Below are 26204 nucleotides of genomic sequence, written 5' to 3' on the forward strand. Positions count from 1 at the left end.
AGTGGACGGTGAGGTGGATTGAGAACTGGCTGGATGGCCGAGCTCAGAGGGTTGTGGTGAATGGCGCAGAGTCAAGTTGGAGGCCTGTGGCTAGTGGTGTCCCCCAGGGGTCAGTGCTGGGTCCAGTCTTGTTCAATATATTCATCAATGACCTGGAGGAAGGGACAGAGTGCACCCTCAGCAAGTTTGCTGATGATACTAAACTGGGGGGAGTGGCTGACACACCAGAAGACTGTGCTGCCATTCAGAGGGACCTGGACAGGCTGGAGAGGTGGGCGGAGAGGAACCTCATGAAGTTCAACAAAGGCAAGTGCAGGGTCCTGCACCTAGGCAGGAATAATCCCATGCACCAGTACAGGCTGGGGGTTGACCTGCTGGAAAGTAGCTCTGCAGAGAAGGACCTGGGAGTGCTGGTGGACAACAAGTTAAGCATGAGCCAGCAGTGTGCCCTTGGGGCCAAGAAGGCCAATGGTATCCTGGGCTGCATTAGGCAGAGTGTTGCCAGCAGGTGGAGGGAGGTGATCCTGCCCCTCTACTCAGCCCTGGTGAGGCCTCACCTGGAGTCCTGTGTCCAGTTCTGGGCTCCCCAGTACAAGAGAGACACGGCACTCCTGGAGAGAGTCCAGCGGAGGGCTACCAAGATGATTAGAGGGCTGGAGCACCTCTCCTATGAAGAAAGACTGTGAGAGCTGGGCCTGTTCAGCCTGGAGAAGAGAAGATTGAGAGGGGATCTCATCAACATGTACAAGTATCTGAAGGGGGAGTGTCAAGAGGATGAGGCCAGTCTCTTCTCCATGGTGCCCAAGGACAGGACAAGAGGCAACGGGCAGAAACTGAACCACAGGAAGTTCCATCTGAACCTGAGAAAAAACTTCTTCACTGTGAGGGTGACAGAGCATTGGAACAGGTTGCCCAGAGAGGTAGTGGAGTCTCCTTCGCTGGAGATATTCAAAACCCGTCTGGATGTGATCCTGGGCAATATGCTCTAGAGGTCCCTGCTTGAGCAGGGAGGTTGGACTAGATGATCTCCAGAGGTCCCATCCAACCTAAACGATTCTGTGACCTGCCCTGCTTGCCTTGCTCCAATACTGTCGGGCTGGGCAGTGGCTGGTGAGGCCCCTGCCCTGCCAGCTGTGTTATTGTGCTTGGCTCCTGATTCCCCATCCCTTAGGGAGCAGCTGGCATTTGCTGCTCCCTGACATCATTGACCCCAAGGAATGCCAGTAGTAACCAGGTGACAGTTGAACTTTGTATTGCATATTACAACCCTTTGAGCCTAGTGGTGCAGCCAATTTTCTATCCGTCTCGTAGTCCACTTCGCCAAATAGGTGAGATGTGAACTATAAGGATTCTATGGGAGACCGTGTCAAAGGCCTTGCTAAAGTCAAGGTAAACAGCATCTACTGCTTTCCCCTCATCCACAGAGCTAGTCTCTTCACTGTAGAAGGCAATCGGGTTGGTCAGGCATGATGTGCCCTTGGTAAATCCATGCTGGCTGTTCCCAGTCACCTTTTTGTTGTTTGTGTCTGAACATGGCTTCCAAGTTCTCCAGTCCTGCAGGATATTGAGGCTGTAACAGGTGGGGAGAAGGAGAGAATGTGTCAAATGTATAATAACTGTATCCCACTGTGCTTGACCCTTTGAGGGGAGGCAGGTCCAGCCTCCATGTCCAAGGCAACGCTTGTCAAGTGATTAGAAAAGCCAGAGCATGGTCTATGGGTCCATGGCTGGCTCTGAGATAGAGGGGAGAACAGGAAGAGGGAAATGCCTCAGTGATGGCATGTGGGATTTAGCAGTGCATGTTATTTTCAGGGTTTTATTTGAAGGGTAAGCCATGTCTTGGGAAGGGTTATCAACAGAGCATGGAGGGCTCTAGCTAAATGGTTCTCTTGGCATCTCTGCTATCTGGGCCCTGTCCCCAAATCCTATGCTCCCCTTGTATCTGTGCATGAAGCTATTGGTCGAGGCTGCTTGTGTGTAAGAGAGGCTCTTCCCTTGGCTGTGTCTAGTGTGTAGAGATGGGAACCATTCTTCTTCTACTGTATGGGCTCTGATCCAAAGCCCTTTGAATCCTCCCTCCGGCAGAGTCTTTCCATTGGTTTAAGTAGTGTCTGGGTCACTACAGAGTGGTGCAATAGTTCTCTCTGCTATACTCTGGGTAAGAATCTTATCCCAGGGCAGTGATCCCATAGTCTTAGACCCATTCTAGTTTTTAACCCAGGTCACACTGATCCCTACATTTCCTATTCTTATTGGTAGTCTCTCTCTCGATGATTATAGTTTCTTCAGGAATGCAAGTGCCTTTACAGGGCTAACAGAGAGACACCTATGTTTCTTGCTCCTGTTTGTTTACAAATAAGCAAGTAGTTATACATGCTCTTCAGCTGTGATGTATACTTGGCTTCTTTTTCTTTCTCTCCCCCCTCCCCCCCATCTCCTGGCTGAGCTTTGTTTAGGGTGAGATGTTTGCAACTCGGTGAAATCTACTGCAGAGCTTAGAAATGATTTTTGTTAGTGCTGAGTACAGCTACATCATAGCTTCCAAGTAACTAAACTCAGGGACAGAGTGTGCATCTGTGGAAGGAAATGGGAGGGCCCATCTGAAAGTTCAAAGACTTGTGCTAAGCCATATTAGGGAAACATCATCTTACTGGAGGAATCAAAGACCTATGTTTCCATGTGTTACAAATATTGATATTTCTTTCCTGGGAGAGGTCTCATTTTCTGCCTCTTGCATTTCTCATTTTGCAATGGGGCTAGCAATGCTCCAATGGAGGCCTAGACGACAGATCCACACGACCCCCTGTAGGTCTAATACAGCTGCTTGTTTAGTGTCTTCATTTCTCTTTGACTTGGAGTTGAATTTGATTCTCGGACACAGCACCTGGTGAGACTGGAGTCTAACTGATCAATGACAGCTCAGGTTGCCCCTGCAGAAAGCAAGAGATGTCTGCAGGAACGGAACATGGGGTTAGTTCTACTGTAAATATCTTGTAGGGGAGGTGACAGCTGTATGCCTTGTATTTAACAATATAAATCAGAGCTGTTGTTTTAACTCTTCCTGATTTCACATGTCTTAACTATTTAAATGTGAAATTGATGGTGGCAGGAAGCTGGATGTGCGTAAGGTTCCTTACGTCTCCTCCTCCAGGTTCTTGATAAAGATAAGATATGAAGCAGGAGCAGTTCCAGGATAGACCCCTGAGGAACTCCACTTGTAACCGACCTCCAGGTAGAGCATGAGCCATTAACCACTCTCTTTTGAGCCTGATGATCCAGTTGCTTTCTCACCCATCTAGTAGTCCACTCATATAGACCACAACATCTCAACTTGGATACAAGAATGCTGTGGGAGACTGTGTCAAAAGCCTTCCTAAATCAAGGTAGGTAACATCCACTGCTCTCCCCTTGTCCCCAGAGCCAGTCATCTCTTCATAGAAGGCAATCAGGTTGTTCAAGCATAATTTACTCTTGGTAAATGTGTGCTGGCTCTTCCCAGTCACCTTCTCCCTCGTGTGCCCAAAAATGTGTTCCAAGAAGATTTTTTTCAGGGATCGAAGTGAGGCTGACCAGCCCGTAGTTCTCCAGATCATCCTTCTTGCCTTTTCTGAAGACAGGTGCCACATTTACCTTTCTCCAGTCATTGGGGATCTTCCATGATCTCCATGCCCTTTCAAAGATGATTGAGAGCAGCCTCATAATGACATCAGCCAGCTCTCTCGGTGCCCTTGGATGCATCACATCTGGTCCTATGGACTTGTATGGGTTGGTTGAGATTTCTCAAGAGATCCCTGACTCGATCTTTCTCCACTACTGGCAGTTCCTCTCTTCCTTGAACCCTGTCTCTAGGCACAAAGGCCTGGGAGACCTTGTCTTAGTGGTTATTCTTACTTAAAGCAGTGAGCTTTGAACTCACCTGAAGTGAAAGGAAATCTGCAATACTGAATGCAGCAGTTTTCTGATCACTGTAATGTTTTGAGTTTGTAAACTCTAAAACAAAACAAAGCCTATAACATTGGAAAGATCCTCACTGGATGTAACTTTTTCCTTAGGTCTGTCTGAAGTAAGCTATCGGTGAGTTTAACACTGGACATCAGTCAGCACCATCCTGTTTAGGAGAATGAGGTAGGGTACTAGTTATGTCTGTCAGGGCCTTGAGAGCATCCCCCCTCCTGAAGGTTTGGCTGCTGGGGTTCAGGGCCAACTTATAGGTAGTGCAGCAGAGGGCAGCCTCCCTTTCCTTCTGGTGACCTTGGAGAGAGAGAGCTCCCAGACAGTGCTGCTGGAAGACCTCAGCGAAGGCTGACCCCCCCCCCCCCTTCCCCTGGGAGCTGCTTTTAAACTGAGCCTCTACTGTTTGGCCCCTGCCTGAGCTACAGCTCCCGCTGTGTCGCAGCTATGCCTGTGCCTGGCCACGGGCCTTGTTGATCAGGACCCAGGCCCTGACCCGCGAACTGGCTTCCTGCCCTGACCTTGGGTCTGCCTTGTCACTACGGACTTGTCTGGCAATCACTGGACTGTGTCTCACCCTTGTTACCGTCACTGGACCTGCCCTGCTTGCCTTGCCTGGGGGGACTGTGGGACTGGACCCTTCCTGGTGAGACCACTGCCTCTGCTGGCTTTGTTATCACACTCAGTGCCTGGCTCACCTTCCCTTGCAGAGCAGCCAGCCCTTGCTGCTCCCTGACAGTTTTTATCTTTGAAGAAGGAAAACTATGTCTTTAAATACTCTGTAGACCTCAGCCTCTCCTCATAGGGCATGTCCTCCAGCCTTCTAACCATCTTAGTGGCCTCTGCTGGACTTGCTCAAGTTCATCAACATCTTTCTTGTGCTATGGGGTGTGTGTGTATGTGTGTAAACTGTGGTCTAATGAATGCTGAGTAAAGGGGGATAATTGTTTTCCCCAATCTGCTGGTTACACTCCTGTTAATATAGCCCAGGATGCTGTTGGCCTTCCTTGCTGTCAGAGAACACTGCTGGTTTGTGTTTAGCCTTTTGTCCCCCAGGACCCCCAGGTCCTTTTCAGCAGAGCTGTTCCCCAGCTAGTCAGTTCCCAGCCTGTACCATTGCAAGGGGTTAGTCCATCCCAGGTGCAAGATTTGGCATTTGTTCTTGTTGAATTTCATACGGTTCCTGCCAGCCCATTCCTCCAGCCTGTCTAGGTCCCTCTGAATGGCAGCCCCATTCTCGAGCGTATCAACTACACTCCCCCAGTTTGGTGTTGTCCACAAACTTGATGAGATGGATTCTATCTCCTCCTCTAGGTCATTGGTAAAGATATTAAACAGGGTAGGCCCCAGGATAGACCCCTGAGGAACTCCACTTCTTACTGGCCTTCTAGGCATGTTTGTAATCCTGCTTTCATAAAGAATATGTTTAAGTATTTGCAGGATCAGAATGGTGCCCCCCCCCCCCCCCCGTTTTCATTTTTAGTGGTTTTTAGCTTCCCTTTCACTTCTTCCCCATGTAATCAGATCTTCTGCCCGTTTTTGCTGTTTGCAGGTTTTCCTGTAAATCTGCATGGCATCACTTTTTTTTCTCCTTGATTTTTTTTTTTTTTTTTTTTTAAAGTTAATATGGCAGCAAACAAAGAGGGAGGAAAGCTTTAGCTTATGGATAAATTTTTGGTGAAGGTTTTGTAATTTTTTTATGCCTTTTGGCTTACAAGCCATAGGAGTCTATGGTCTTTGTGGTTTGTATGTTTTTTAGCATGATTAACAAAATATTTACAATATGATCAGAAAACTGGTATTGCAAATGATTTTAGATTGAGTACAGGTTGGGCACTGAGCTGTTTTTAAAAAGTCTGAATGATTTTTTTGAGGCATGGGGGAAGAGGCTCTTGACCACTGGTATGTGAAATGTGTCGAGACTAAGAAAACTGACTGCTTATGAAGAAGTAATGTTGCATGGCATAATATCTTCTAAAGTGACAAACTACAAGTAAATAGGGACAGCAATATATTGGATGTAGCTCTTCAATGTGCCTGTTAGAGTTGGATTGAAAGAGGGGGGCAAGGACCCCTAGAAAAATACTTTCCTCTTCATTGAAATTTATTTTTGAAATGTTGCCCTGGTCTCTTGGGCCCATGTGTCCTTCACTTGCTGACTATGAAATATTTTAAATTGTATTCAGGAGAGCGTCCCTTTTTTGTGTGGCCCTTCACGTTAAGGTGTATCTATACATATTTAAATCCTTATTTGAAAAGCACAGACAGTCCCCAACAGTTCTAGATTTTTTCCATGTATAAATCCTGTAGGCTTAAATACAAAATATTGTAAGCATGCTGGAGTTCTATTGGTATGTGAGATTAGAGCTTTTACCTTACCTGATCTTTTCACACGCTCACTTGCTCACCCTCGCCCCCAAAGTCGCATTCACTTGGTCTTGACTTTCCTTTCCATCAGGGAGATCGCTGCTGCTCCAGGCAGGTCAGGCAGAAAGTCACATCAGTTCCATGCTGTGCAGTTGCTCACAGTTACCAGTTTCGGGTGTTACCAGCCGAGGTCCCTGGGCATCCCCTGGCATTTGTCTCTGTGCATCTCCCCCATCTCCAGGATCTTCCCCCGCTTCCAGTATGTTTCCTCCACCCAGGACATTCACCACCTTCTTTCTGAGTTCCAAGCCCCTGGTTTTCCCATTCTAAACAGCCTATGTGTAGAAGCACAACACCTGATCAGCCTCCTAATAAGGAGACATGAGACAGAACCACCAATTGATTGAAGGATTCGGGACATGTCACTTTTGTGACTAAATTTAAAGGAAAATGGAGCACATGAACTCCAGAAGTAAATAATTCATAATGTACCAGAACCTTCAAGGTATGTATCTCTAAAATGTCACACCCACTTTTTACAGAGTTCCTTGAACTCCCAAATGACCTGCAGTCTGGAGTGCACATTAGATCAATGGCCAAAGTAGCTTCATAATTCAGAACTATCCTCTCTTTGGGGAAGAAAAGATCTTTGCAGCAAAGTTAGAAATCTTATTTTAGTTGAAGGTCTGAAAGCAAGATCATTCCTTGTCCTGCAGAACAGAAATCCCCTAAAATTCAACTGTACAGAGTTGTGGAGGACTTAGGAAAAGATGAGTGTGCCATAACTCAATGTTAATGCAATATTGTCAGTACAGGAAGAGTTTTAAAGAAACTTCCCCACTGAATGAAGAATGAATCACCATAAAGCAATGGTGGTTTTCTATATCCTCCTGTTTCTGTCATTTCTCTATCTCCAAGAGCTTCATGCAGGCTGTGTGGTTACCATATAGTAGTGATATGAACTGGGAAGAATTGTGAGTACCTCACAAATGCAAAACATAGGATGGGAAGGGAAAGTGCTTTTGACCCTTATATTCTACAAAGTGGATAGCTAGAAGTTGTTGTCTGTAGGGTGTTTAGGTTTGTGGAGTTTAGCAAACTAATCTAGAAAAGCCTTGAATAGCCATAGATAATTGCTGGAAGACATGCAATGATTTCCAGCACAAGGCTGGAAGTCCCAGTGGTACCACCTCTCTGGAGGTGGCATGGTGACCTCTTCTCACATTAGGTGAAAACTTAAACCAAACCACATGTAGAGTGAGGGAAAGGAGTGACACGAAGAGGTGATGTTGAAAATTCTATGAAATCTGGAAAGCTTGCTGTAGTGAAGGATTGTCTCTGGGGATGGACATTAACTATTACAGTTGTGAAAGAATAAATAGAAGAAACTTTTTTCCATCAATGAAATTGTATTGGGGATTGTGTGGAGAAAATGGCACTGCTGTGATATTTAGAAGTAAATGAATTTTCCATCTATGCATTTAAGCTCACGTAATTCTCCTTCTTCAACAAGTAATACCATGTATCTCCTAGGTAGTAAATTTCACCGAGTAAAGACTTTTTCTTTGTTTATGTACATGTCAATTTTCACATTATCTACTCTTCCTGAAAACTAAAAAACAGTTTATTTTGACAAATGTAGACATTTATTTCAACACACACATTTTTAATTCCTGTGAGAAAATATCCTAGCTGCATTCTTAGTATCTTTTAATGTAAAAGAATTGAGATGAAAAATGCTCATCTGATATGTTACCAGAGTAATATGCTGTAGTCATTGTGTCCAATTTAAGTTTACTGATGTATCAAACTATATAAAATGCTAAGGTCAGTTTAATTGCTTGCACCAAGAAACAGCAAACCAGAAGTCTAGAAAACTTTACTCCTTCAAATAGTAACAAAAGTATTTTTGGAGCAAATCAAAATAAGTGAGAAGTCTGTCACCCCTGCCACACGTGTCCACTTCTTGTTCTTAACTAAAATTAACTGTTTATCTTTCCAGACACCTCTTCTGATTGATCCTGACAGTAGGGCTAGGCATCCCTACACTAATTAAATAGCTGAGATTATTAAATGATAATTAATCTTCATGCAAGGGGCCAGCATTGGTTGCATGTAACCCTGGGAGACCGTGAAGGTTCCAGTGGACTCCCAAGGATTAGAGCTTTCCCCTTTCTCTGAGGGGAAGTAATTTGTCTGTCAGGCAAGATGGGCATGAACTACTAACTGATTATGTCAATAGCATCTCCACTTCACAGTTGCGGGAGGGGAAATACAGCCCAGGGTAAAGTTTCCAAAGATGCTGGACCAGGGAATTCATGCATGCACCTTGCAGCACAGCCACTGTAGCACCCATTTCCTGTTTCCATGCCATCAATATGACAGTGACTTTTCTGCACGCACCATGGGGGATTTATCACTGAGGAGCGCAGCCCTGTGTGCGCATGAGACATACGAGAATGAGGCTGGCGGAGCTGTGGGAGGGGGGAAAAGCATATGCCTGACAAAAGGCAAGCTCCAGCCTCTCTGTTCCTGCAAGCTGCAGGTGCTTGTGTGTTTGTAAATGATTGATTTTTCCCTTCTTGCCACTGTGCCCTACTCTCTCCAACTGCTCAACTCTTCCCCCCACCCATCAAGCGCTTGTGAGTGATGGATGAAGAGCCAGCCCTGTAACCAAGCACACAGCCCTGTGCAATCGCTTGGCCACCTAATCGATTGCAGCAGTTCCCTCTTCCCTCTTCTCTTCCTCTCCACCCCCCCCCCCCCCAACAAAGCACTGCCCTGAAAGGGAGAGAAATGCATCGCTGCAAAGGCAGCCCCATTACTGGAGAGGCCTTTGCAACTACAGATGTTCCCTGCAGCTCTGCCTTGAAAGCTCCCTGCTAGTTCACTGCACGTGGAGGAAGTGTGGGGAGACCCTTGTAGGTGTTTCTCAATTGGAAAGATGGGAGAAGCTAGGGGTAGCTAAAACACAAGGAGATGCTTGAGTCCTAATCAAGGAAGGAGTGCAAAGGGGACAAGGATGATTGTGAGTTCAGTGCATCTGCTCTGCTCAGGGCTTTCTAATATGATTGATTGCTGCACATTTCTTGCAGGCAGAAGCTCCCTGGCTTTGTGCAGCTCTCCCAGGAACCAGGGTGGCCGGGCCACCCTGGCAAAGCAAAGGCTCACTTAATCGAAAGTGCATGGATGGCAAGGAGCTGAGGCTAGAAAAATCTACCAAACCCTTTCAAGCCTTCCCTGTTGAGTTTATAGCCTTGTGCGCACACACATAGACATATGTGCCAAGCAGTACTGCTAGCCAGTGGCTTTCTGTTCTCTATGTGTACATGCGATGATCCATGTGGGGCTATCCTCCCTCCCTTGCTTGTATGCTTTTTAAAGGAGAGGAGAAAAAAAGTATATACAAATATATGTCACTGCTGCTGCCAGGGAGGGAGCCTGGGGAAAGAAAGAAGGGAGCAAGGTCTGAGAGGGAGCTGTGCCAAGGGTCCTAGCATTATAAGTGGCACGCAACGCGGGGAGAGCTTTCCCCTTCCAGCATTGCCAGGGTGGTTGGGCTGAGACCTCCTGGTGCAGCTGAGCACAAGCAAGGGGGGGGGGGGTGGAAAGAAGAAAAGAAGCAGAGAAAGGAAGGGGAGAGTGAAACAAAGGGAGAAGAGTTTGTGTCCAGTAGGGATGGGGCCCTCCCTGGATCACTGTGTTCCCTCATGTGTGGGAGCCAGCGTTCCGAGAAGGCTCTGCTCTATGCTGCCTTGGGATCTAGGTGGATGGAGTTGGTATGGAAGTGGAAAAATACAGGGCTGGCTGTGAGCTGAGCACTCTTCTTTCTCTCCGTGTATAATTTATATTGAGCTGGTGAGGCCGATGGCAGAGGAGGAAGGAAGCAACTTCTTCCCTGAGAGCAGCCAACCCAATGCGGTGGGATAGAGGACTTGCCCCTGCCCTACAAAGGGAGAGGAAAAGGCATACAAACACGAAGGCGGATCAAATACATGGACAGGCACCCGCGGGGCGTCTCCCTACTTCTGGTCAGGGCCCGGAGAAGTGGACCACCAAGGTCCACTTCTTGTACGAGGAGGGCTGAGCCGGGAGAGGAAGCGCCCGAGAGGGAAGGGGAGGGGCGGCACTTTGCTGCTTCAAATACGCTTTGCTTTCGCTTCCCCGACGTTGTGCTGTTATTGTTTCCAGGGCGGAGGCGGGGGAAAGAGGCATTGTATCCTCCTATGCTGCCTTTGTTTTCTCCCTTGCATTGGGCCCTCGCCCCTTGAGCCGGGAGGCGCAGCTAACCCCCTCCTCTGCCGGGCTAGCAGGCTCAGCCCCCGTCCAGTACCCCTGAGCCCGGACCGGGGGGCAACGAGCGGTGGCAGCCCCCTTGCCCCACTGCTGCTACCTCGCAGGGGAGGGGAGACCGAAAGGAAGTTTGTTGCCGTGCCCACCACCCCTTGTGCGCTGCCCGGACAGCGGGGATCCCGGCCGCCGCCAGCTGCTTGGGGGCGGGCGGGGGGAAGTGATGCCGATCACCGCCAATTCGCAACCCTACGCGGTGCAGCCCGACTCCCGCCTCTTTCCCTCCGCCCGTCTGCGGAACCGCAACCGGGAATCCGCTAAGCCCGGGGAGGACGGCGTTGAAGATCGATCGGATCCCCTTCGCCAGGCCGGAGAAGCGGGTAGGGGAGTTGGGCCGACCAGCAGATTGGCGGCTCCTTCCGCCGTCTCCCCCTCACCCACCTCTGCGCTGCCGCCTCCCGCCTTCTTCTCCCCCTCCTCTTTCGCTGCCGGAGCCGCAGCCGTCACCCCCCCCCTCAGCTCCCTTCCTCCTCTTGGAGTCCCCCCGGATCTACTCCAGCTTCCTTAGCTTCGCCATGAACGGGGGCGCTGCTCATTTCCAGCCGCCGCCTCCCCCCACCCTCTGCCAGCAGCCGCCACCACCCCTACACAGGCCGAGCCTCCCGGAGCAGGACGCTCAGAGCCAGGGCAGAGGCAGCCACAGCGCTGCCCCGGGCACCAGAGCCCCTGTGTCAGGTAAGCAGTGTGTGTGGAGCGGGGGCGGGGGTGCTACTTTCTTCCCACCTCCCCCAGACTACCCCCTTGTTCATCTTCTCCCCCAAAGGTCCCAGAAGTTGACACCCTCCGCAACACTTCAGTGGAGTTATGCCTGCCCCGCCAGGTGTGTGTCCCCACGGGAGACACTACGGGTGTCTGGACGCCAGGCGGTAAAACACACGGGGGGGAGGGAGAGACCAGAGTCATGGTATCACCCTCCATCTCCTTTGGGGTGTCTCTGCCCTCAGAGCTTGTGACCTTCTTGAGTGCTCGCCCCGCTGCCCGGAGGGTGCTGATTCCCTGGGGGTGACATGGGAGCAGCAGCGCATACGGGGGAGACGTCGGGGCTCCAGGACAAGGGACTGAGCAAAAAACTCTGCAAGGGTCATACCAAAACAAATAAACTTATTGGGGCTCTTGTTCAAGTTTTATATCTCCTGACGAGCGGCTGAAACTTTGGAGTGTGTCGGGGAGAGAGAGAGAGAGAGAGAGAGAGAGAGAGAGAGACTGACCAAGACCGGGGGTCTGTGGAGTCTCCAAGGACTGTGTTGAGGAGCCACTTCCTTCTCTGCATATTTTCTCCTTGTATTTCTGGTGTTGGACTGGACAGCTGGAGAAAGTTTCTGAACTCTCTTACTCTGTGTGGCTCAATGGGGTGTAGGGGTCCTGCCACAGAGCCTGAGTTGAGTGTTAGGATGGAAGCATTTAAAATTATTCCATCCTTTGAGAACTTTCAGATATAATTTTTTTTTCTTAGTGTCAGAGGCAGCGTTATAAATTATGCTGTTGGAGAAGAGACACTGTAGTTATATTTGAGATGGCACATCTATCCTTAGTATAATCATTGCTAATATAGTATCTGTGCTGTCTTCATATTTCCTAGCCTGTTGGTATAATATTTTTTATTAATTTGATATTACTATTTTTTTCTTACTGTGACTTTAAATATGTCTGTACTATCATATAAGCTTTTGTTGTATTCTGAATAATTCCAGGGCTGTGTAACTTTGATTGTAGTTACTCTGTTTAGTTGATCCTTCAGAATATTAAGTGAGATTCAGTGATTGTCTATGGTTAGCTCTGATCTCTTTGGTAAAGAAACAGCCCCCTAATACATATAATCTGTTGTTAAATGTAATATATAGCATAAATGTGTGATGTACTCTTACTTAATTTCCTTAATGAGTAACTGTGCTTGCATTCTTACTGTCCTTCGTTTTTATTGGTAGTGGAAAGTGAACCGACTCAGTTTGGAAGCATCAGTGTTTGATTTTTAGAATATTTATTTTGTGAGGGAATTTGTAGTCCTTTAGGAGTGGCGTTCATTTCTAAAATTACATGTGTATGTAAATCCAAAGCAGCTCCTAGCTGGTAGACTATTTTTTTCCTATACTGTCAGTGTCTTTTGAAACTAATAATTAAGACTGGTATGGCTTCTTAAAGCCTTGTATATGGCAGTAATTCCAAAATGTTGGGAAAGCATCTTCTTATGGAAACCCTATCTTTCTTCTTAATAATCACTGTATATTGGCCATTTGACACCTCACTTTTTAAGTGTCAGATCCATTTTCTGTTAAAAATGGTTACACAGTGATATCCCTCTGAGGAACAGCTTTTGACCACTCAATTCACTTTTATTTTAGAACTATGATGTTTACAAGACTGAGGTCCTAACACTTAAGATCATGCGTTTATTGTTAAACATGGAAGTTCTCTTCTAGACTGCATTGAGGTTTCCCACGTGATTACATTTTAAACATGACTTTGGTTTCAGGATTGGGGTCTTAGATGTTTTTTCACTGATGTTTGCATATGGCATTAAGAACTATTATTATATATTATATGTATTATTATATATAATATAGCTATTATATATATATGAAGTAATTACAAAGTAGTGCAGGGAGAAAAGCAAGCAATGAGAGATCATTCTTTGGGATTGGAGCATAGAGAAATAACTATCTAATTAGTCCTTTCCTATAATATATTTTTAACTGTGTTCATGTCTTGGAGAGTTACTTAGATAACTTATGGAAGTCTGTAGTATGGATGTTTACACCATTAGAAATCTTACTCCAAAATGAGATATATTTTATACACACAAATGGGTTCACTACTTTCTCTTGGAATTTGTGGTTGGGAATATTTTAAAGGAATACCATGTTAAAAATATAGACAGAATTTTAATTTTTACCTTTGAATTGTTTTATATATTGCAGAAATATCTCTGTGTGTGTGTGTATTGGAGACCACTTATTATAGATGTTTCTCCTCCCTAGTTATGTGGGCCTTTCACAAAAGATGATATTTAACAGGAAAAAAAAATCTTTTCCAGATGTAAGTGATCTCAGAAATGGAAGTTTTACTTGACAGAACTTTATTTCAATTCTGCTGTTTAGAGATTGGACATTCTTGATGTAGTAGCTGTAGAACAGCTCAGGTTGAAGTCTGATCCTAAATCCTCTCCTAGCTCTCCCACAGTTCTGATAATCTCATAATAAAATTGACTTAGTGTATTACTGTGAAAGAAAAGGTTTTACATTGCCTGTGACTTGGAAACTCTTCGGTACAGTAAAGAAATAGAACCTTTACCATTTTAAGAAATAGAACCTTTGCCATTTTTTCAATTCATCACAGTCCTGGTACCAAGATCTTGCCATTGGATTAAGGAGTGTTCACTTTCTTTCTTGCCTTTTGTCTGAAAAGGGAGGGAACTTTAGGGGGTGTGTCCAAAAGTTTTGGTCTTTATTAACACAGATCCTGTGCTAAACATTCAGCTTGAGCAATCTCTGTTAGAGATGATGTTGCAGTCAGAAAAGCTTGTTTGCCACTATGGTACTTGGAACGGTTAGGACCAGTTTGCTCTAAGAGTTTAGCTCCTGTGATACCAAAATTAAATGGTTAGGTTTTACAATGTGCTCAGGTCCTCATTCATTGTTAGTCATAATCTCAAACATATATAAAATGTATGTGTGTATTATGATCTGTGATTAATCTTATAGTGTTAAGAAAACGTATGATATATTACAGACCAAATCAGGTGGCGTGTAGATGGGGAGAAGAAATGATTCCTCCCCGAAGAGCAAAGGCTGTTTTGGATCTGTGAAAATCTACTTATTTCATTTAAATATTTGCTACCAGAGAATGAATTGTGTACCTATTTGTAGAATCAGGAAGTTTTCCATTTTGCCAAAAAAGTAAAATATCAAGAAGATCCAGACTGTATTATTAAACCGTCTTCAAATTTTGGGGGTAATTAAACTTACTGTAGTTTACAAGCAATGTCCACAGACACATGCGCGCTCATAGAATCATAGAATAATTTAGGTTGGAAGGGAGCTCCAGAGGTCATCTAGTCCAACCTCCTGCTCAGAGCAGGTCTAATTAGATCAGGTTGCTCAGGGCCTTGTCCAGTCAAGTCTTGAGCACCTCCAAGAATGGAGATCCTACCGCAACCTGTTCCAGTAATTGACCACCTTCATGGTAAAAATGTTTTTTTCCAAATTTTTTTCCTAATTGGAATTTCCCATGTTGCAACTTGTGTCCTTTGCCTCTCTTCCTATCACCTCTGAGAAGAGTCTGACTCCATCTTCTCTGTTTCCTCCAATCAGGTAGTTGTGGACACACACAGTCATGTACACAAATGCAGAGGAGGACACGTGTGCACACCAACACAGAGAGACGCGTAGACAGACAGACAGATGAAGATGTGCATACACAGAGGAGGACACTCACGCACATGTACGCACAGAGGGAGATGCTCACATGCTTACACAGGGAGACACTTGTGCACACAAACACAGGGAGGCATGCGTATGCACACGAGATGTGTGTGCACACAGAGAAACACATGCAAACACAATAACAACCTCAGACAACTCGAGCCTCAGGTTTGTAGGCCCTGGTTATTATGGGGGACTTCAACTACCCTCATATTTGCTGGGAAAGCAACACAGCAGTGAATAAGCAGTCTAGGAGTTTTCCTGAGTGTGTTGAGGACAACTTTCTAATGCAATTGCTGGATGTGCTGACTAGGAATGGTGCTCTTCTGCACCTACTGCTTACAAATAAGGAAGACTTGTTTGGAGATGTGACTGTCAATGGCAGCCTTGGCAGCAGTGACCAGTAAGATCAGCAGTAAGCATAAGATTACGGAGTTTGAGATCCTAAGGGGTGTGAGGAAGACAAAGTAACAGAATAAAGACCTTGGACTTCAGAAGAGCTGGTTTCAACTTGTTCAGGGAGGGATCTCATGGGAGTCTGATTTGGAGGGCAAAAGAGCTCAGGAGTCTGGGGAGATTTTCAGAGACAGCCTTCTTAAAGCACAGTCCATCCTCCTAAGCAGGAAAAGGAGCAGGCATAACAAGAAAGCAGCCTGCTTAAATAATGAGCCACTGGAAAAAAAGCAAATAAGAAGCATATGAGAGATGGAAAAGAGGGCAGCCTTCCAAAGAGGAATATAAAAACATTGCTCAGGCATGCAGAGATGCAGTTAGGAAGGCAAAAGCTCAGCTGGAGCTCAAACTGGAAAGAGATGGCAAGGATAACAAGAAAGGCTTCTATTATAGGTATGTTAGTAGCAAGCGGAAGTATAAGGAAGATGTAGACCCGTTGCTGAATGGGGCTGGCAAGTTAGTTACAAATGATAAAGAAAAGGCTGAGGTACTCGATGCTTTCTTTGCTTTGGACTTCATGGGTAAGGTCAGCCTTCAAGTCTCTATGCAAGAAGCAACAGCAAAGCAAATGGCAAACCACCAATATAGAGGAGGGTTGAGTCAGGGACCATCTGTACAATTTGGACATATACAAATCTATGAGACCTGATGGGATGCATCCGAGGGTGCTAAGAGAGTTGGCAGACATCATTGCAAAGCCACTCTCTATCATCTTTGAAAGCTCATGGAGGTCAGGGGAAGTCCCGGATGACTGGAAAAGGGCAAGTATTGTGCCTGTTTACTAAAAGAGGAAAAAGGAAACTCTGGGAAACTACAGACCAGTCAGCCTCACTTCAGTCCCTGGGGAAAGTTATGGAACAGGTCCTCCTGGAAGCTATTTCCAGGCACGTGAAGGAGAAGGAGGAAATTGAGAAAAGCCAACACAGATTTACCAACAGTAAAACATACTTGACCAACCTGATTGTCTTCTGTGATGCTCAGTGGATGAGGAGAGAGCAGTGGAAGTCATTTACCTTGATTTTTGCAAGGCATTTGACATGGTCTCCCATAACATTTCTGTTGACAAGCTGGTAAGATATGGACTGGACAGATGGGCCACAAGATGGGTGGAAAACTGGCTAAGCTGTGAAGTTAAAAGGGTGTTGGTTAATGGTTCAAAGTCAAACTGGCAGCCAGTCATGAGTGGAGTTCCTTAGGGGTTGACACTGGATCTGATACTATTTGGTATCTTTATAAATGATCTGGATGACAGGATTGAATGCACCCTTATCAAGTTCGCAGTTGGCACCAAACTGTGAGGAGAGGTAGATACATCAGAAGGAAGAGCCACCATACAGAGAGACCTCAATAGTCTGGAAGACTTGGCCAACAAGAATTGCATGAGGTTTAGCAAAGACGAATGTCAAGTCTTGCACCTGTGACAGAATAATCCCAAACAGCAGTACAGGCTGGGATGTAGCTCTGCTGAAAAGGACCCGGGGGTCCCAGTGGGCTGCAAGCTGAACATGAGTCAGCAGTGCGCCCTGGCAGCAGTGAAGGCAAACCGTGTCCTGGGCTGTGTCAGCAAGAGTATAGCCAGCAGCTCAAGGGATGTGACTCTTCTACTCTACTTGGTGCTTGTTAGGCCACACCTGGAATACTGTGTCCAGTTTTGTTCCCCCCAGTTCAATAGAGACATTGAAAAACTGGAGAGGGTTCAGTGGAGGGCCACTAAGATGATCAGAGGTTTGGAGACGTTGACATATGAAGAAAGGTTGAAGGAATTGGGTTTCTTTAGCCTACGGAAGAGAAGGTGGGGGGGGGGGGGGGAAGGAATCTAATCACAGTCTTCCGCTCCCTAAAGGTAGTTATAGAGAAGATGGAGGCACTCTCTTCACCAGGAAGCATGGTGACAGGACAAGAGGCAATGGGCACAAGCTGCTTCGGGGAAATTCTGTCTGGATATAAGAGGAAAGTTCTTCACCATGAGAACAATTAAACACTGCAATAGGCTGCCCAGAGAAGTGGTGGGATCTCCCTTGCTTGAAATAGTCAAGACTTGGCTTGACGGGGCCCTGGATAACCTAATCTAAGGCCCTGCTTTCAACAGAAGGTTGGACCAGATGATCTCCAGAGCTCCCTTCCAACCTAGACTTTTTTTTATGAGAGGGAGACACATATGGACACATGCATACACAGGGAAACGTTTGTGCATGCACGCTCACAAATAGTGCAAAGCACTTGTGCATGCACACAGAGGGAGACATGCATATGCACAGAGGAAGACACTTTGCATGCACACACACAAGATGTGCATGCACATGTGCACACAGAGGGAGATGCATGTATGCATGCACACACACACCAGGAGACATTCATATACACATGTATACTCATGCAAAGGGAGACATTTGTGCATGCATGCACATGCAGGGGATGACTCATGCTCACACAGAAATGTGCACGTACACTGACATACAGGGAGACACTTGTGCATGCACAGAGGGAGATGCTCATGTGTGCACACATAGAGGGAGATGCTTGTGTGCAAACACAGGCACACAGAGGGAGACATGCCCACATGCAGTGAAAAACGTGCACATGCACCCTGAGGAGGATACTCATGCACATACACAGGGAGAAACATGCATGCACACATGCAGAGGAAGGCACTTGTGCATGCACACACACACAGAGGGTAACACTCACAGAGGGAGACACTCATGCAGAGAGATTCGCACAAAGGGAGGCACGTGCACACAGAGGAAGACACGAACATGTACACAGAGAGGGAGAAACTTGTGTGCACACACACGTGGAGGGAGATGTGTGGACACATGCACAGACACAGAGGGAGGTGCTCACACACACTGAGAGGGACAGACATGCACACAGACAGAGATGCTTAGATTCATTACAGACATCGAGGGAGATGCACGCAAAGAAGGAGACACCCCCACACATGCACACACAGAGGACACGGATGTACATGCATGCAGAGGGAGATAGATGCATGTACATGCAGAAGGAAATGCACACAGACACAGGGAGACACGGAGGGAGATGAGTGCACAGAGGGAGACATAGACATACAGGGAGACACTCGTGCATGTATGCACACAGACACAGAGGGAGATGTTAACATGCATGCAAAGGGAGATACTCTTGCACATGTACACAGAGAGGGAGATACTTGTGCATGCACACACATGTACACTGGGAGATACTCGTGCACATTCACACACGGGAGACATGCAAACACACCTCCACAGAGGGAGACACTCACACGCACGTGCACATACACATACTGTCATCTCTTCACCCATCCTGATTTTTCTGTTGGTATCAGTGAACAAGCATTACTGAAGAGGCCCTGGATTTGCCTGTGTGCACTTGAAAGGCAATTCAGGCCTAACATTTTGTAGTTTTTATGGTGAGGATCTGTCTGTCTGGTTTTGAAACTGGTAATCCTGTCTCAGTTAAAATGACTGATAACAGGTATATGATAACTAGGTGTGCAGGACAACCTCAATTCAATGAAATGCAATGGCATGAAGCAAAATGTAGTTGTCCTGTGTCTAAAAGCAGCAATGCAAACATATTTAGCTAAGTGACTTGAATTCAATATTAAAAACTCTTCAGTTGTTCTTTGTAGCTGGATAGTTATATCTTTTCATGTCCTAACACTTCCCTTCTATGTCTGCATGATTTTTCTGTATTTGAAACAACGCTACAACACACATGTTTTCATGTCTATCTTAAAGTAGCACCTCAGGCACTCAAACGTGTTGTTTACGCTGTGAGCTATTTCATTCCGGGGTAAAATTACTTAAAACCTATTGCATGTTTCTTTTCTTGTACTCTTCCCACTTTACACAGGGGTTGTGCTTTGGGACAGCTGGGGAGACTGAAATTTTATGTCAGAAGTTTTATTTATATGGTGTTAAGAAGAATGATTGCTTTGTCACTGAAAGGATAAAGAAAAATGATTTATGAAGGGTATTAATAAGCATGACTGTGAACAACAAAACCTTGGAAAAGCTGTGCTAGATTTAAAAAAAAAAAAAAGATTTTGCTTGCCTTTTCATGCTGCTTATACCACCTTTTCTTCACCCTCAAGTTTATCTTGGCAAAATGAAACCTGCATGTGCATGGAATCTTTTTAACCTCTGTTTTTTGAGAAAAAGGTTTTAAATCTTTTTTTTCTTAAGATTCTTGCACTTAAGATCCATTTATGTGGTCGTCTTGTATGGTATCTGCTTCATATCAGAAGTTCAGATGGAAAGATGTCAACTAAACATAGAGTTGTAAACCTGAATGAGATGGAAGATGTGGGTAGGATAACAAACAAGAATACAAAATGTTGGGGAGTGTCTTAAAAAGTTTGTAGTGACTCTCCCTTCATGTGAACATGCTGATGTTGAGGTGCTGCTTTCCTCCTGCCTTTGTTTTTCTGTTGCTTTTTTCTTTAGATGCCTCTTGACTGAACTCTTACGTTTGTTCTAAAGTAGTATTTGTGTGTGTGTGTGTGTGTGTGTGTGTGTGTGTAAAGTGCACTAAATATCTATTTCATTTTTAGAGCTCCCTGACTGCGGAAAACATTTTCTCACTGTCGAGGGCAAAATTATTGGCTGTTGTTCTTGTGCTCTGACAACCTAAGATACAGCTTTCTTTTAGAAGTTACTTGACGTGTAATGTAGAAAGAAGAATGAGTACTTTGTTCTATTCAGGGAAAGTGGGAAGTGGTTTTGAAATTTGATATTTTAAGAAGTGTTTTGAGTATGTAAAGTGTTCTTGTTTTCTCAACTTCTCAAATGCACACACATGCTCCAAATGTTCATTCTTAAAACACTGTCTTCCCCAGACCTTTCTCAGTTGAAGGGATTGATATCACACCTGCTATTACCTAGGCTGCTGTTCCCAGAATCACTGCCATCTTATTTAGGTTGAGTCTCTGCCTCTCAGCTCTCATTCTAGCCCTTGATAATCATGGTTTGTGTGAAAAGGGAACATTTGTCATCAGGTGGTAAAGCATTTCAAGATGTTTCACTAATTTCTCTTGTAATGGTTAATCTTCTGCATCCACATAGATAACTCGTGTTCATTGCAGCATTTCCAGCATCTGGCATGGTTTTGTTGGGAATCTTTCCTGGGTACATAGTGAGATGATATGAATGGGCTTTCATGCTTGTGAGATTTTTCTTAATAATCAGCCTTTAGTAAAGCACTGCAATATTTCAGACCTCAAAAATGAAACAGTTGGGCTTGATCACTAGTTGCATGGAGAATCCCAAAGGGGAAACAATAAACTAAAAGATTTAATGTCACTTAAATTGCATAAAAGACAGGTGTGCACATTGAAGTTTTTCATCAAATTTCTAATTTCTGTTCTTCTTCTGTATAATGCACATAACTACTACAAGGGTATGAACCTAGTACCAAACAAAACAATGTTACTCCTGTTGTTATAGGGTATTATTTGTGAATATGTAAGGGGACTACTCTTTTTTTCTATAATCTTACCTATGTGTGCTAGTGTGCTGTGGTGCGTTGATTTTTCTGGGTGGGAGAGAAGTTGTTAAATATGTCATATAAGATCATTCTCTGCCAATACATATGTAGAAGAACAGAGTTTAAATCTGAATTCTGTAAGTTTTATTAAAATATAACTTCATAATCTGCATACTTTCAAAGTTTCCTCTTAAAGGGGTACCCTAAAATATTCTAAAAATTGGTAAATGCCATAGAGAGTATCTGTTTGTGTGTTATGCATCTGTATGAGAGGCTGGGGAATGATAATGTAACCATTAAGTATGGCTAGTAATATTCACTGAAAAGATGAAACTGTTGAGTCTCTGTTGCAGAAAACAAAGAACACCACATGGATATTGTATGACGTACCTGCATCTTGGGACGAGGGGTGAGGTTGGATGGCACCTACCTCCATGGGCTCATCCTCAGGGAGCAGGGTGTGTGTGTGTCATGGGTGAAATAGAATAAAGAGCAACCTGTAGGGGATCTGGATACTGGGGTTTATTCAAGAATCAATGAGATTAGAGTTTTTATCCTACTTTTATTATCTCACATGCTCACCCATTGAAAGGTTCAGGGAGCTAGGGAGCAGAGGTTGCTCTGGGTACAGAGCATACTAAAGCAGTCTGCAAGGGTCATGATCTCTCTCTGCATACCAACTGCAGTCTTCTGCAGGGTTTGGAGGTCAAATGGGGACTGCAAAAGGGCTGTGGGGGGCAAGCCCCAGCACAGCCTGAGAGCCAGGCTCCACAGTGCTTAGTTCAGAACTTGAGATGGCCTGAGCTAACTGTCAGGGAGCAGCAAAAGGGAAGGCTGGGCTTAGGGCTGTTCCCTGAGCTGGAAGAAGGGTAGCCACAACACCAGCTAGGTAATGACCTCACCAACAGGGTGCAGTCCCATAGCACCAGAGGCAGGTGAGCAGAGCAAGGTGGTGATGCTATCAGATAAAGGGAACAAGCTAAGTCCAAAATCAATCCAGGCAACTCAAGAATAGTACTGAGGCTGACCAACTACAACACAGCTCAAACAAGAACTGAATGCCTAGGCCTAAGCTTAAATGGAGCTCCTAGGCCCGTGGGCAGAGAGTGTGGGGTGGAGGCTTCAGGTGAGGCTGGTCAGGGTAATTAAGGCCTATTAGTGCAGTCAGGGTCCTGACACAGACTGATGAAGAAAAGCACTGTGTAGAGCATGTTGCCAAACATAAAGTTACCCTGAGCAAGTCCTAAGGTGAGGAGGAAGAAATGGTTGATATTATACTTTTCCTAGTGAGGGGTTTGGGGTGCTGATGACTTAGTGTATACTGTTCCCCTAGACTGAAGCTATTGACCTTAGGACCTAGAAGGACAGTGGAAAGGTGAGTGTAATGCCAGAGAAGGGGGTAGATGTTAGAAAGCTTGTGCATATGTTGCTTGTAGTTCAAATTATATATGGTTAAAATGTTAATGTTGTTGTAGTGAGGCTAATAATAATTCTTTGATTAGCCTGTTAAGGCTTTAATGAGACTAACAAATTCTTGGCTTTGCATATAAGGTATGTTCTTCTTGCCCATAACAAGATTTTAAATGTGGGTATGAAAAGTTGGTAACAGAGGTGAATTGTTCCTAGCATGAGAACTATAGAGAAGCTTAATGTACTGATGCTTCTGTTAAGCTTCTTTAATCTTGTCTGGTTAAAGTAATGCAAAAATCAGTGTGGATGTTTGCAATTCATTTTACATTGGGTTTTGCATCAGCTATAAAGGTGTTTTATACAGCTATAAATGTAGTATAGATATAGCATAGACACTTACATATGTAAACTAAATCACTATAACCTATCTTTAGGAGTCCTGAAATGGTCAGACTGTCTCTGACATGTGGTCCACCTACCCCAGGATCCCTTCTCTGAAGGTAACCAACACCAGATGCTTCAGGAGAAGGTGCAAGAGAGTCCCCCATTGGCAGCTGAAGGCTAATCTGTTCCCCGAACAGGATTTTTTCTTTCTTCTTTGAAGACTGGTTTAGAGCTGAAACGTGAGGTTTCCTGTTTCCTCTAAAGCGTGCTTATTTTTTCTAGGCTTTCTAGCTGCCAGCCATCCATGCATAGACTTATGCCTATTTGACTAAGCTGGTTTTCACCTAACTAGTATAATTTTCTTGTGTAGGTGTGTGGAGGCTCTTCTGTCATTGTGTCAGGCTGCAGAAAGGCTCCAGATGGTTTCTCTTAAGGCCCAACCAGAAACATGGCTTTCTTACCAGCATTAATATGCAGGGTTAGAGCTGTGCTCTTCCACTGATAGCTGGTACCACCCTCAGCATGACACGGTTATTGGTAGAACGGTGTCTTTCCTTGGTATAGCTTTAGTACATGACACTTGCAGGAATAAGCTATAGTGGGCTAAGAGTTGAGTATGAAGGCTCTGCATTTCCATTAACAAGAGGGCATAGCTCTAGCTGTACAGATGCAGTGAAAAAGGTACAAAACCTGCATGGAGACAGGCCCTTTCATAGCTTTCCCTTCAAAGTATTCTGTGAAACTAAGGCTGGACTTGCTCCAGTATGTCAATGCCTTTCTTGTACTGGAGAGCCCAAAAGTGGACACAGTACTCCAGACATAGTCTCACAAGTGTCAAATACAGGGGAGTAGTTGTTTCCCTCCACCTGCTGGCTATACTCTTGCTTATACAGCCCAGTATGTGGTTGGCCTTCTTTGCTGCAAGGGCACGCTAATGACTCATGTTCTGTGGTCCAAGTCTCTATTAAAGACCTTAAACAGTGTTTGTTAAGATTGCCTGGCCTCCAGGGCTCCTGAGGCCCTTCCCTACCATCCTCCTTGCTACCCTTGGCTGCCTGCCCAGTCTCCAGGGCTCCCAAGGGGCATCTTCTATGCCATGTCCTTTTCTGGTTCCTTAACAGCAATTAGGTCATTCTAAAGCAAGTCCTTTCTGAACCCAGATCTCTGTAAGGTGGGAGGACGCATCTTGTTGGGAGGGGAAGCAGCTGTCAGGGTTCTGAGTGCACTAATAGGCCTTAATGGCCCTGACCAGCCTCACCTGGAGCCTCCACCCACCACCTCTGCCCATGGGCCCAGGAGCCCCATTTAAGCTCAGGCCTGGGCTTTTGGTCCCTGTCTGAACTATGGTGTACCTGTTTCCAGTTCTGTCACAGCCATACTTGTGTCTGGCTATGGACCCTGTTGATCTGGACTCTCACCTGCAGACTGCCTTCCTAGCTTGGCCTTGGACCTGTCTTGTCACTATGGACCTGCTCAGTGATCACTGGACTATGTCTGATCCTAGTTACTGTCACTGAGTCTGATCCTGACCTGTGGATTGACTTCCTGGCTTGACCTCAGACATACCTCATCACTATGAACTTGCCTGCTGATCTGGGCTCCTGGCTTAACCGGGCTACCATTCCCTGGCTTGCCCTGCTCACCTTGCTTGGGTACTGTGGGACCGGGCCCTGGCTGGTGAGGCCCTTGCCCTGCTAGCTGTGTTAGCATGTTTGCCTTCTGGCTCCCTGTCCCTTAGGGAGCAGCAGGAATTGGTTTCCTGGTTTAACCTTGGACTTGTCACCACAAACTTGCCTGATGATTGGGACTCTTGGTTGTATCTGACTATCGTACCCAGACCGTACGTATCCCCAGAGTGCAGCCAACAGAGGCAGTGAACAGACGCAGCAGTTTGCGCAGAAGGGCGCCAGAAGGCAAAGAAGGCACTTCTCCATTTTGCACATTTTGCACAGTGGTGTGTCCTTCCCCGGGGCATGGTCATGACACGCCGCAGAGCACGTTCCCCAGTGGCTGCGGGAGGTGCTGCATCGGCTGTGTCTGAGGCCTCAACCCAGACAGACCCTCAGACAGCAGATGCAGCCCTGCAGGTGTCAGGCTGCAGGGAGTGCCTGGGGCCTCTCCGTGAGGCCTGGGCTGACAGTCAGCTCTCCTGTGTGAGGTGTGCTGTGGTTGACCAGTTGCGTCACCAGGTAAAGGAGTTACGGGAGGAGGTTAGTAGGCTGCGTAGCATCCGAGAGGATGAGCGGGAGATTGACAGGGCGTTCTCGGAGACTGTTCAGCTCCGGGAGTCCCCTGCCCCCACTGCAGCGGAGTTGTCAGAGGGCTCAGCACCGTGTGTAAAGGTGCATCATAACGCTGTTGAAGAGGGCTGGAAGCTGGTGACCTCTCGTAGAAGGAGAAAGGCTCTTGCTCCTCCTCAAGACTTACCCTTGAAGAACAAGTTTAGCGCCCTCCAAGCCGAGGAGGGGCTGGGCACGGCTCCAAGGGAGGCAACTGGCCTGGCAGACCCTGTGCCGTGCAGGAACCCCCGGAAGAAGCGGCGAGTGATTGTTGTGGGTGACTCCCTGCTGCAGGGGACAGAGGCACCTCTCTGCCGACCTGACCTCTTGTCCAGAGAGGTTTGCTGCCTGCCGGGGGCTCGAATAAGAGATGTCGTGGAAAGACTGCCAAGGCTTGTCCACGCGTCGGACTACTACCCTCTGCTGATCTTCCATGTGGGTGCTAATGACACGAAAGGCAAACTGGAAACCATCAAACAGGACTTCAGAGCTCTGGGGATGGTGGTCAAGGGTCTGGGAGCCCAGGTCGTTTTCTCCTCAATCTTGCCTGTGAGGGGAAAGGACAGGAGGAGGAGTAGACGAGTTTTCCAAGTTAACAGCTGGCTGCGCCGCTGGTGTTGGCAACAGGGCTTTGGTTTCTATGACCATGGGACCCTGTTTGAAGATCAACAGCTGATGGGGAGCGATGGGATCCACCTTACCAAGCAGGGCACGCGTGTCTTTGCCAACAGATTGGCCAGCCTGGTAAGGAGGGCTTTAAACTAGGCAAGATGGGGGAAGGGGAGTGGTATAGTGGCAGGGGAGTCAGTAAAACACCGCTCAAGTCAGGATGCCTCCAGCGGGTGCATACAACCAGGGGAGACAGCATGCAACATGGCTATGGCGGATCCTCTTGCACCTCTCCTGGGAAGCCTGCGTGCTTGACTGGCTCTCTGAAATGCCTGTGCACCAACGCACGCAGCATGGGGAATAAGCAGGAAGAGTTAGAGATCTGTGTGCGGTCGCAGGGCCATGATCTCATTGCAGTCACAGAGACATGGTGGGATAGTTCACATGACTGGGATGCTGTCATGGATGGCTATGTGCCTTTTAGGAAAGACAG

The 26204-nt window shown here is 46.2% G+C and overlaps 1 protein-coding gene across 1 annotated transcript in view; it reads left to right on the plus strand.

The window, feature by feature from the left end:
* The first annotated feature begins 6195 nt into the window (after window positions 1-6195).
* Window positions 6196-26204, plus strand: part of LOC104144433 (E3 ubiquitin-protein ligase RNF38) — a 198983-nt gene continuing 178974 nt past the window's right edge. The window contains 2 exon segments of the mRNA XM_068924678.1: window positions 6196-11110; window positions 11112-11343. Of these exon segments, the coding sequence (XP_068780779.1) occupies window positions 10832-11110; window positions 11112-11343 (511 nt within the window). The 5' untranslated portion in view covers window positions 6196-10831.

Source organism: Struthio camelus, chromosome W, assembly GCF_040807025.1.
Source record: "Struthio camelus isolate bStrCam1 chromosome W, bStrCam1.hap1, whole genome shotgun sequence".
Taxonomy (NCBI): domain Eukaryota; kingdom Metazoa; phylum Chordata; class Aves; order Struthioniformes; family Struthionidae; genus Struthio; species Struthio camelus.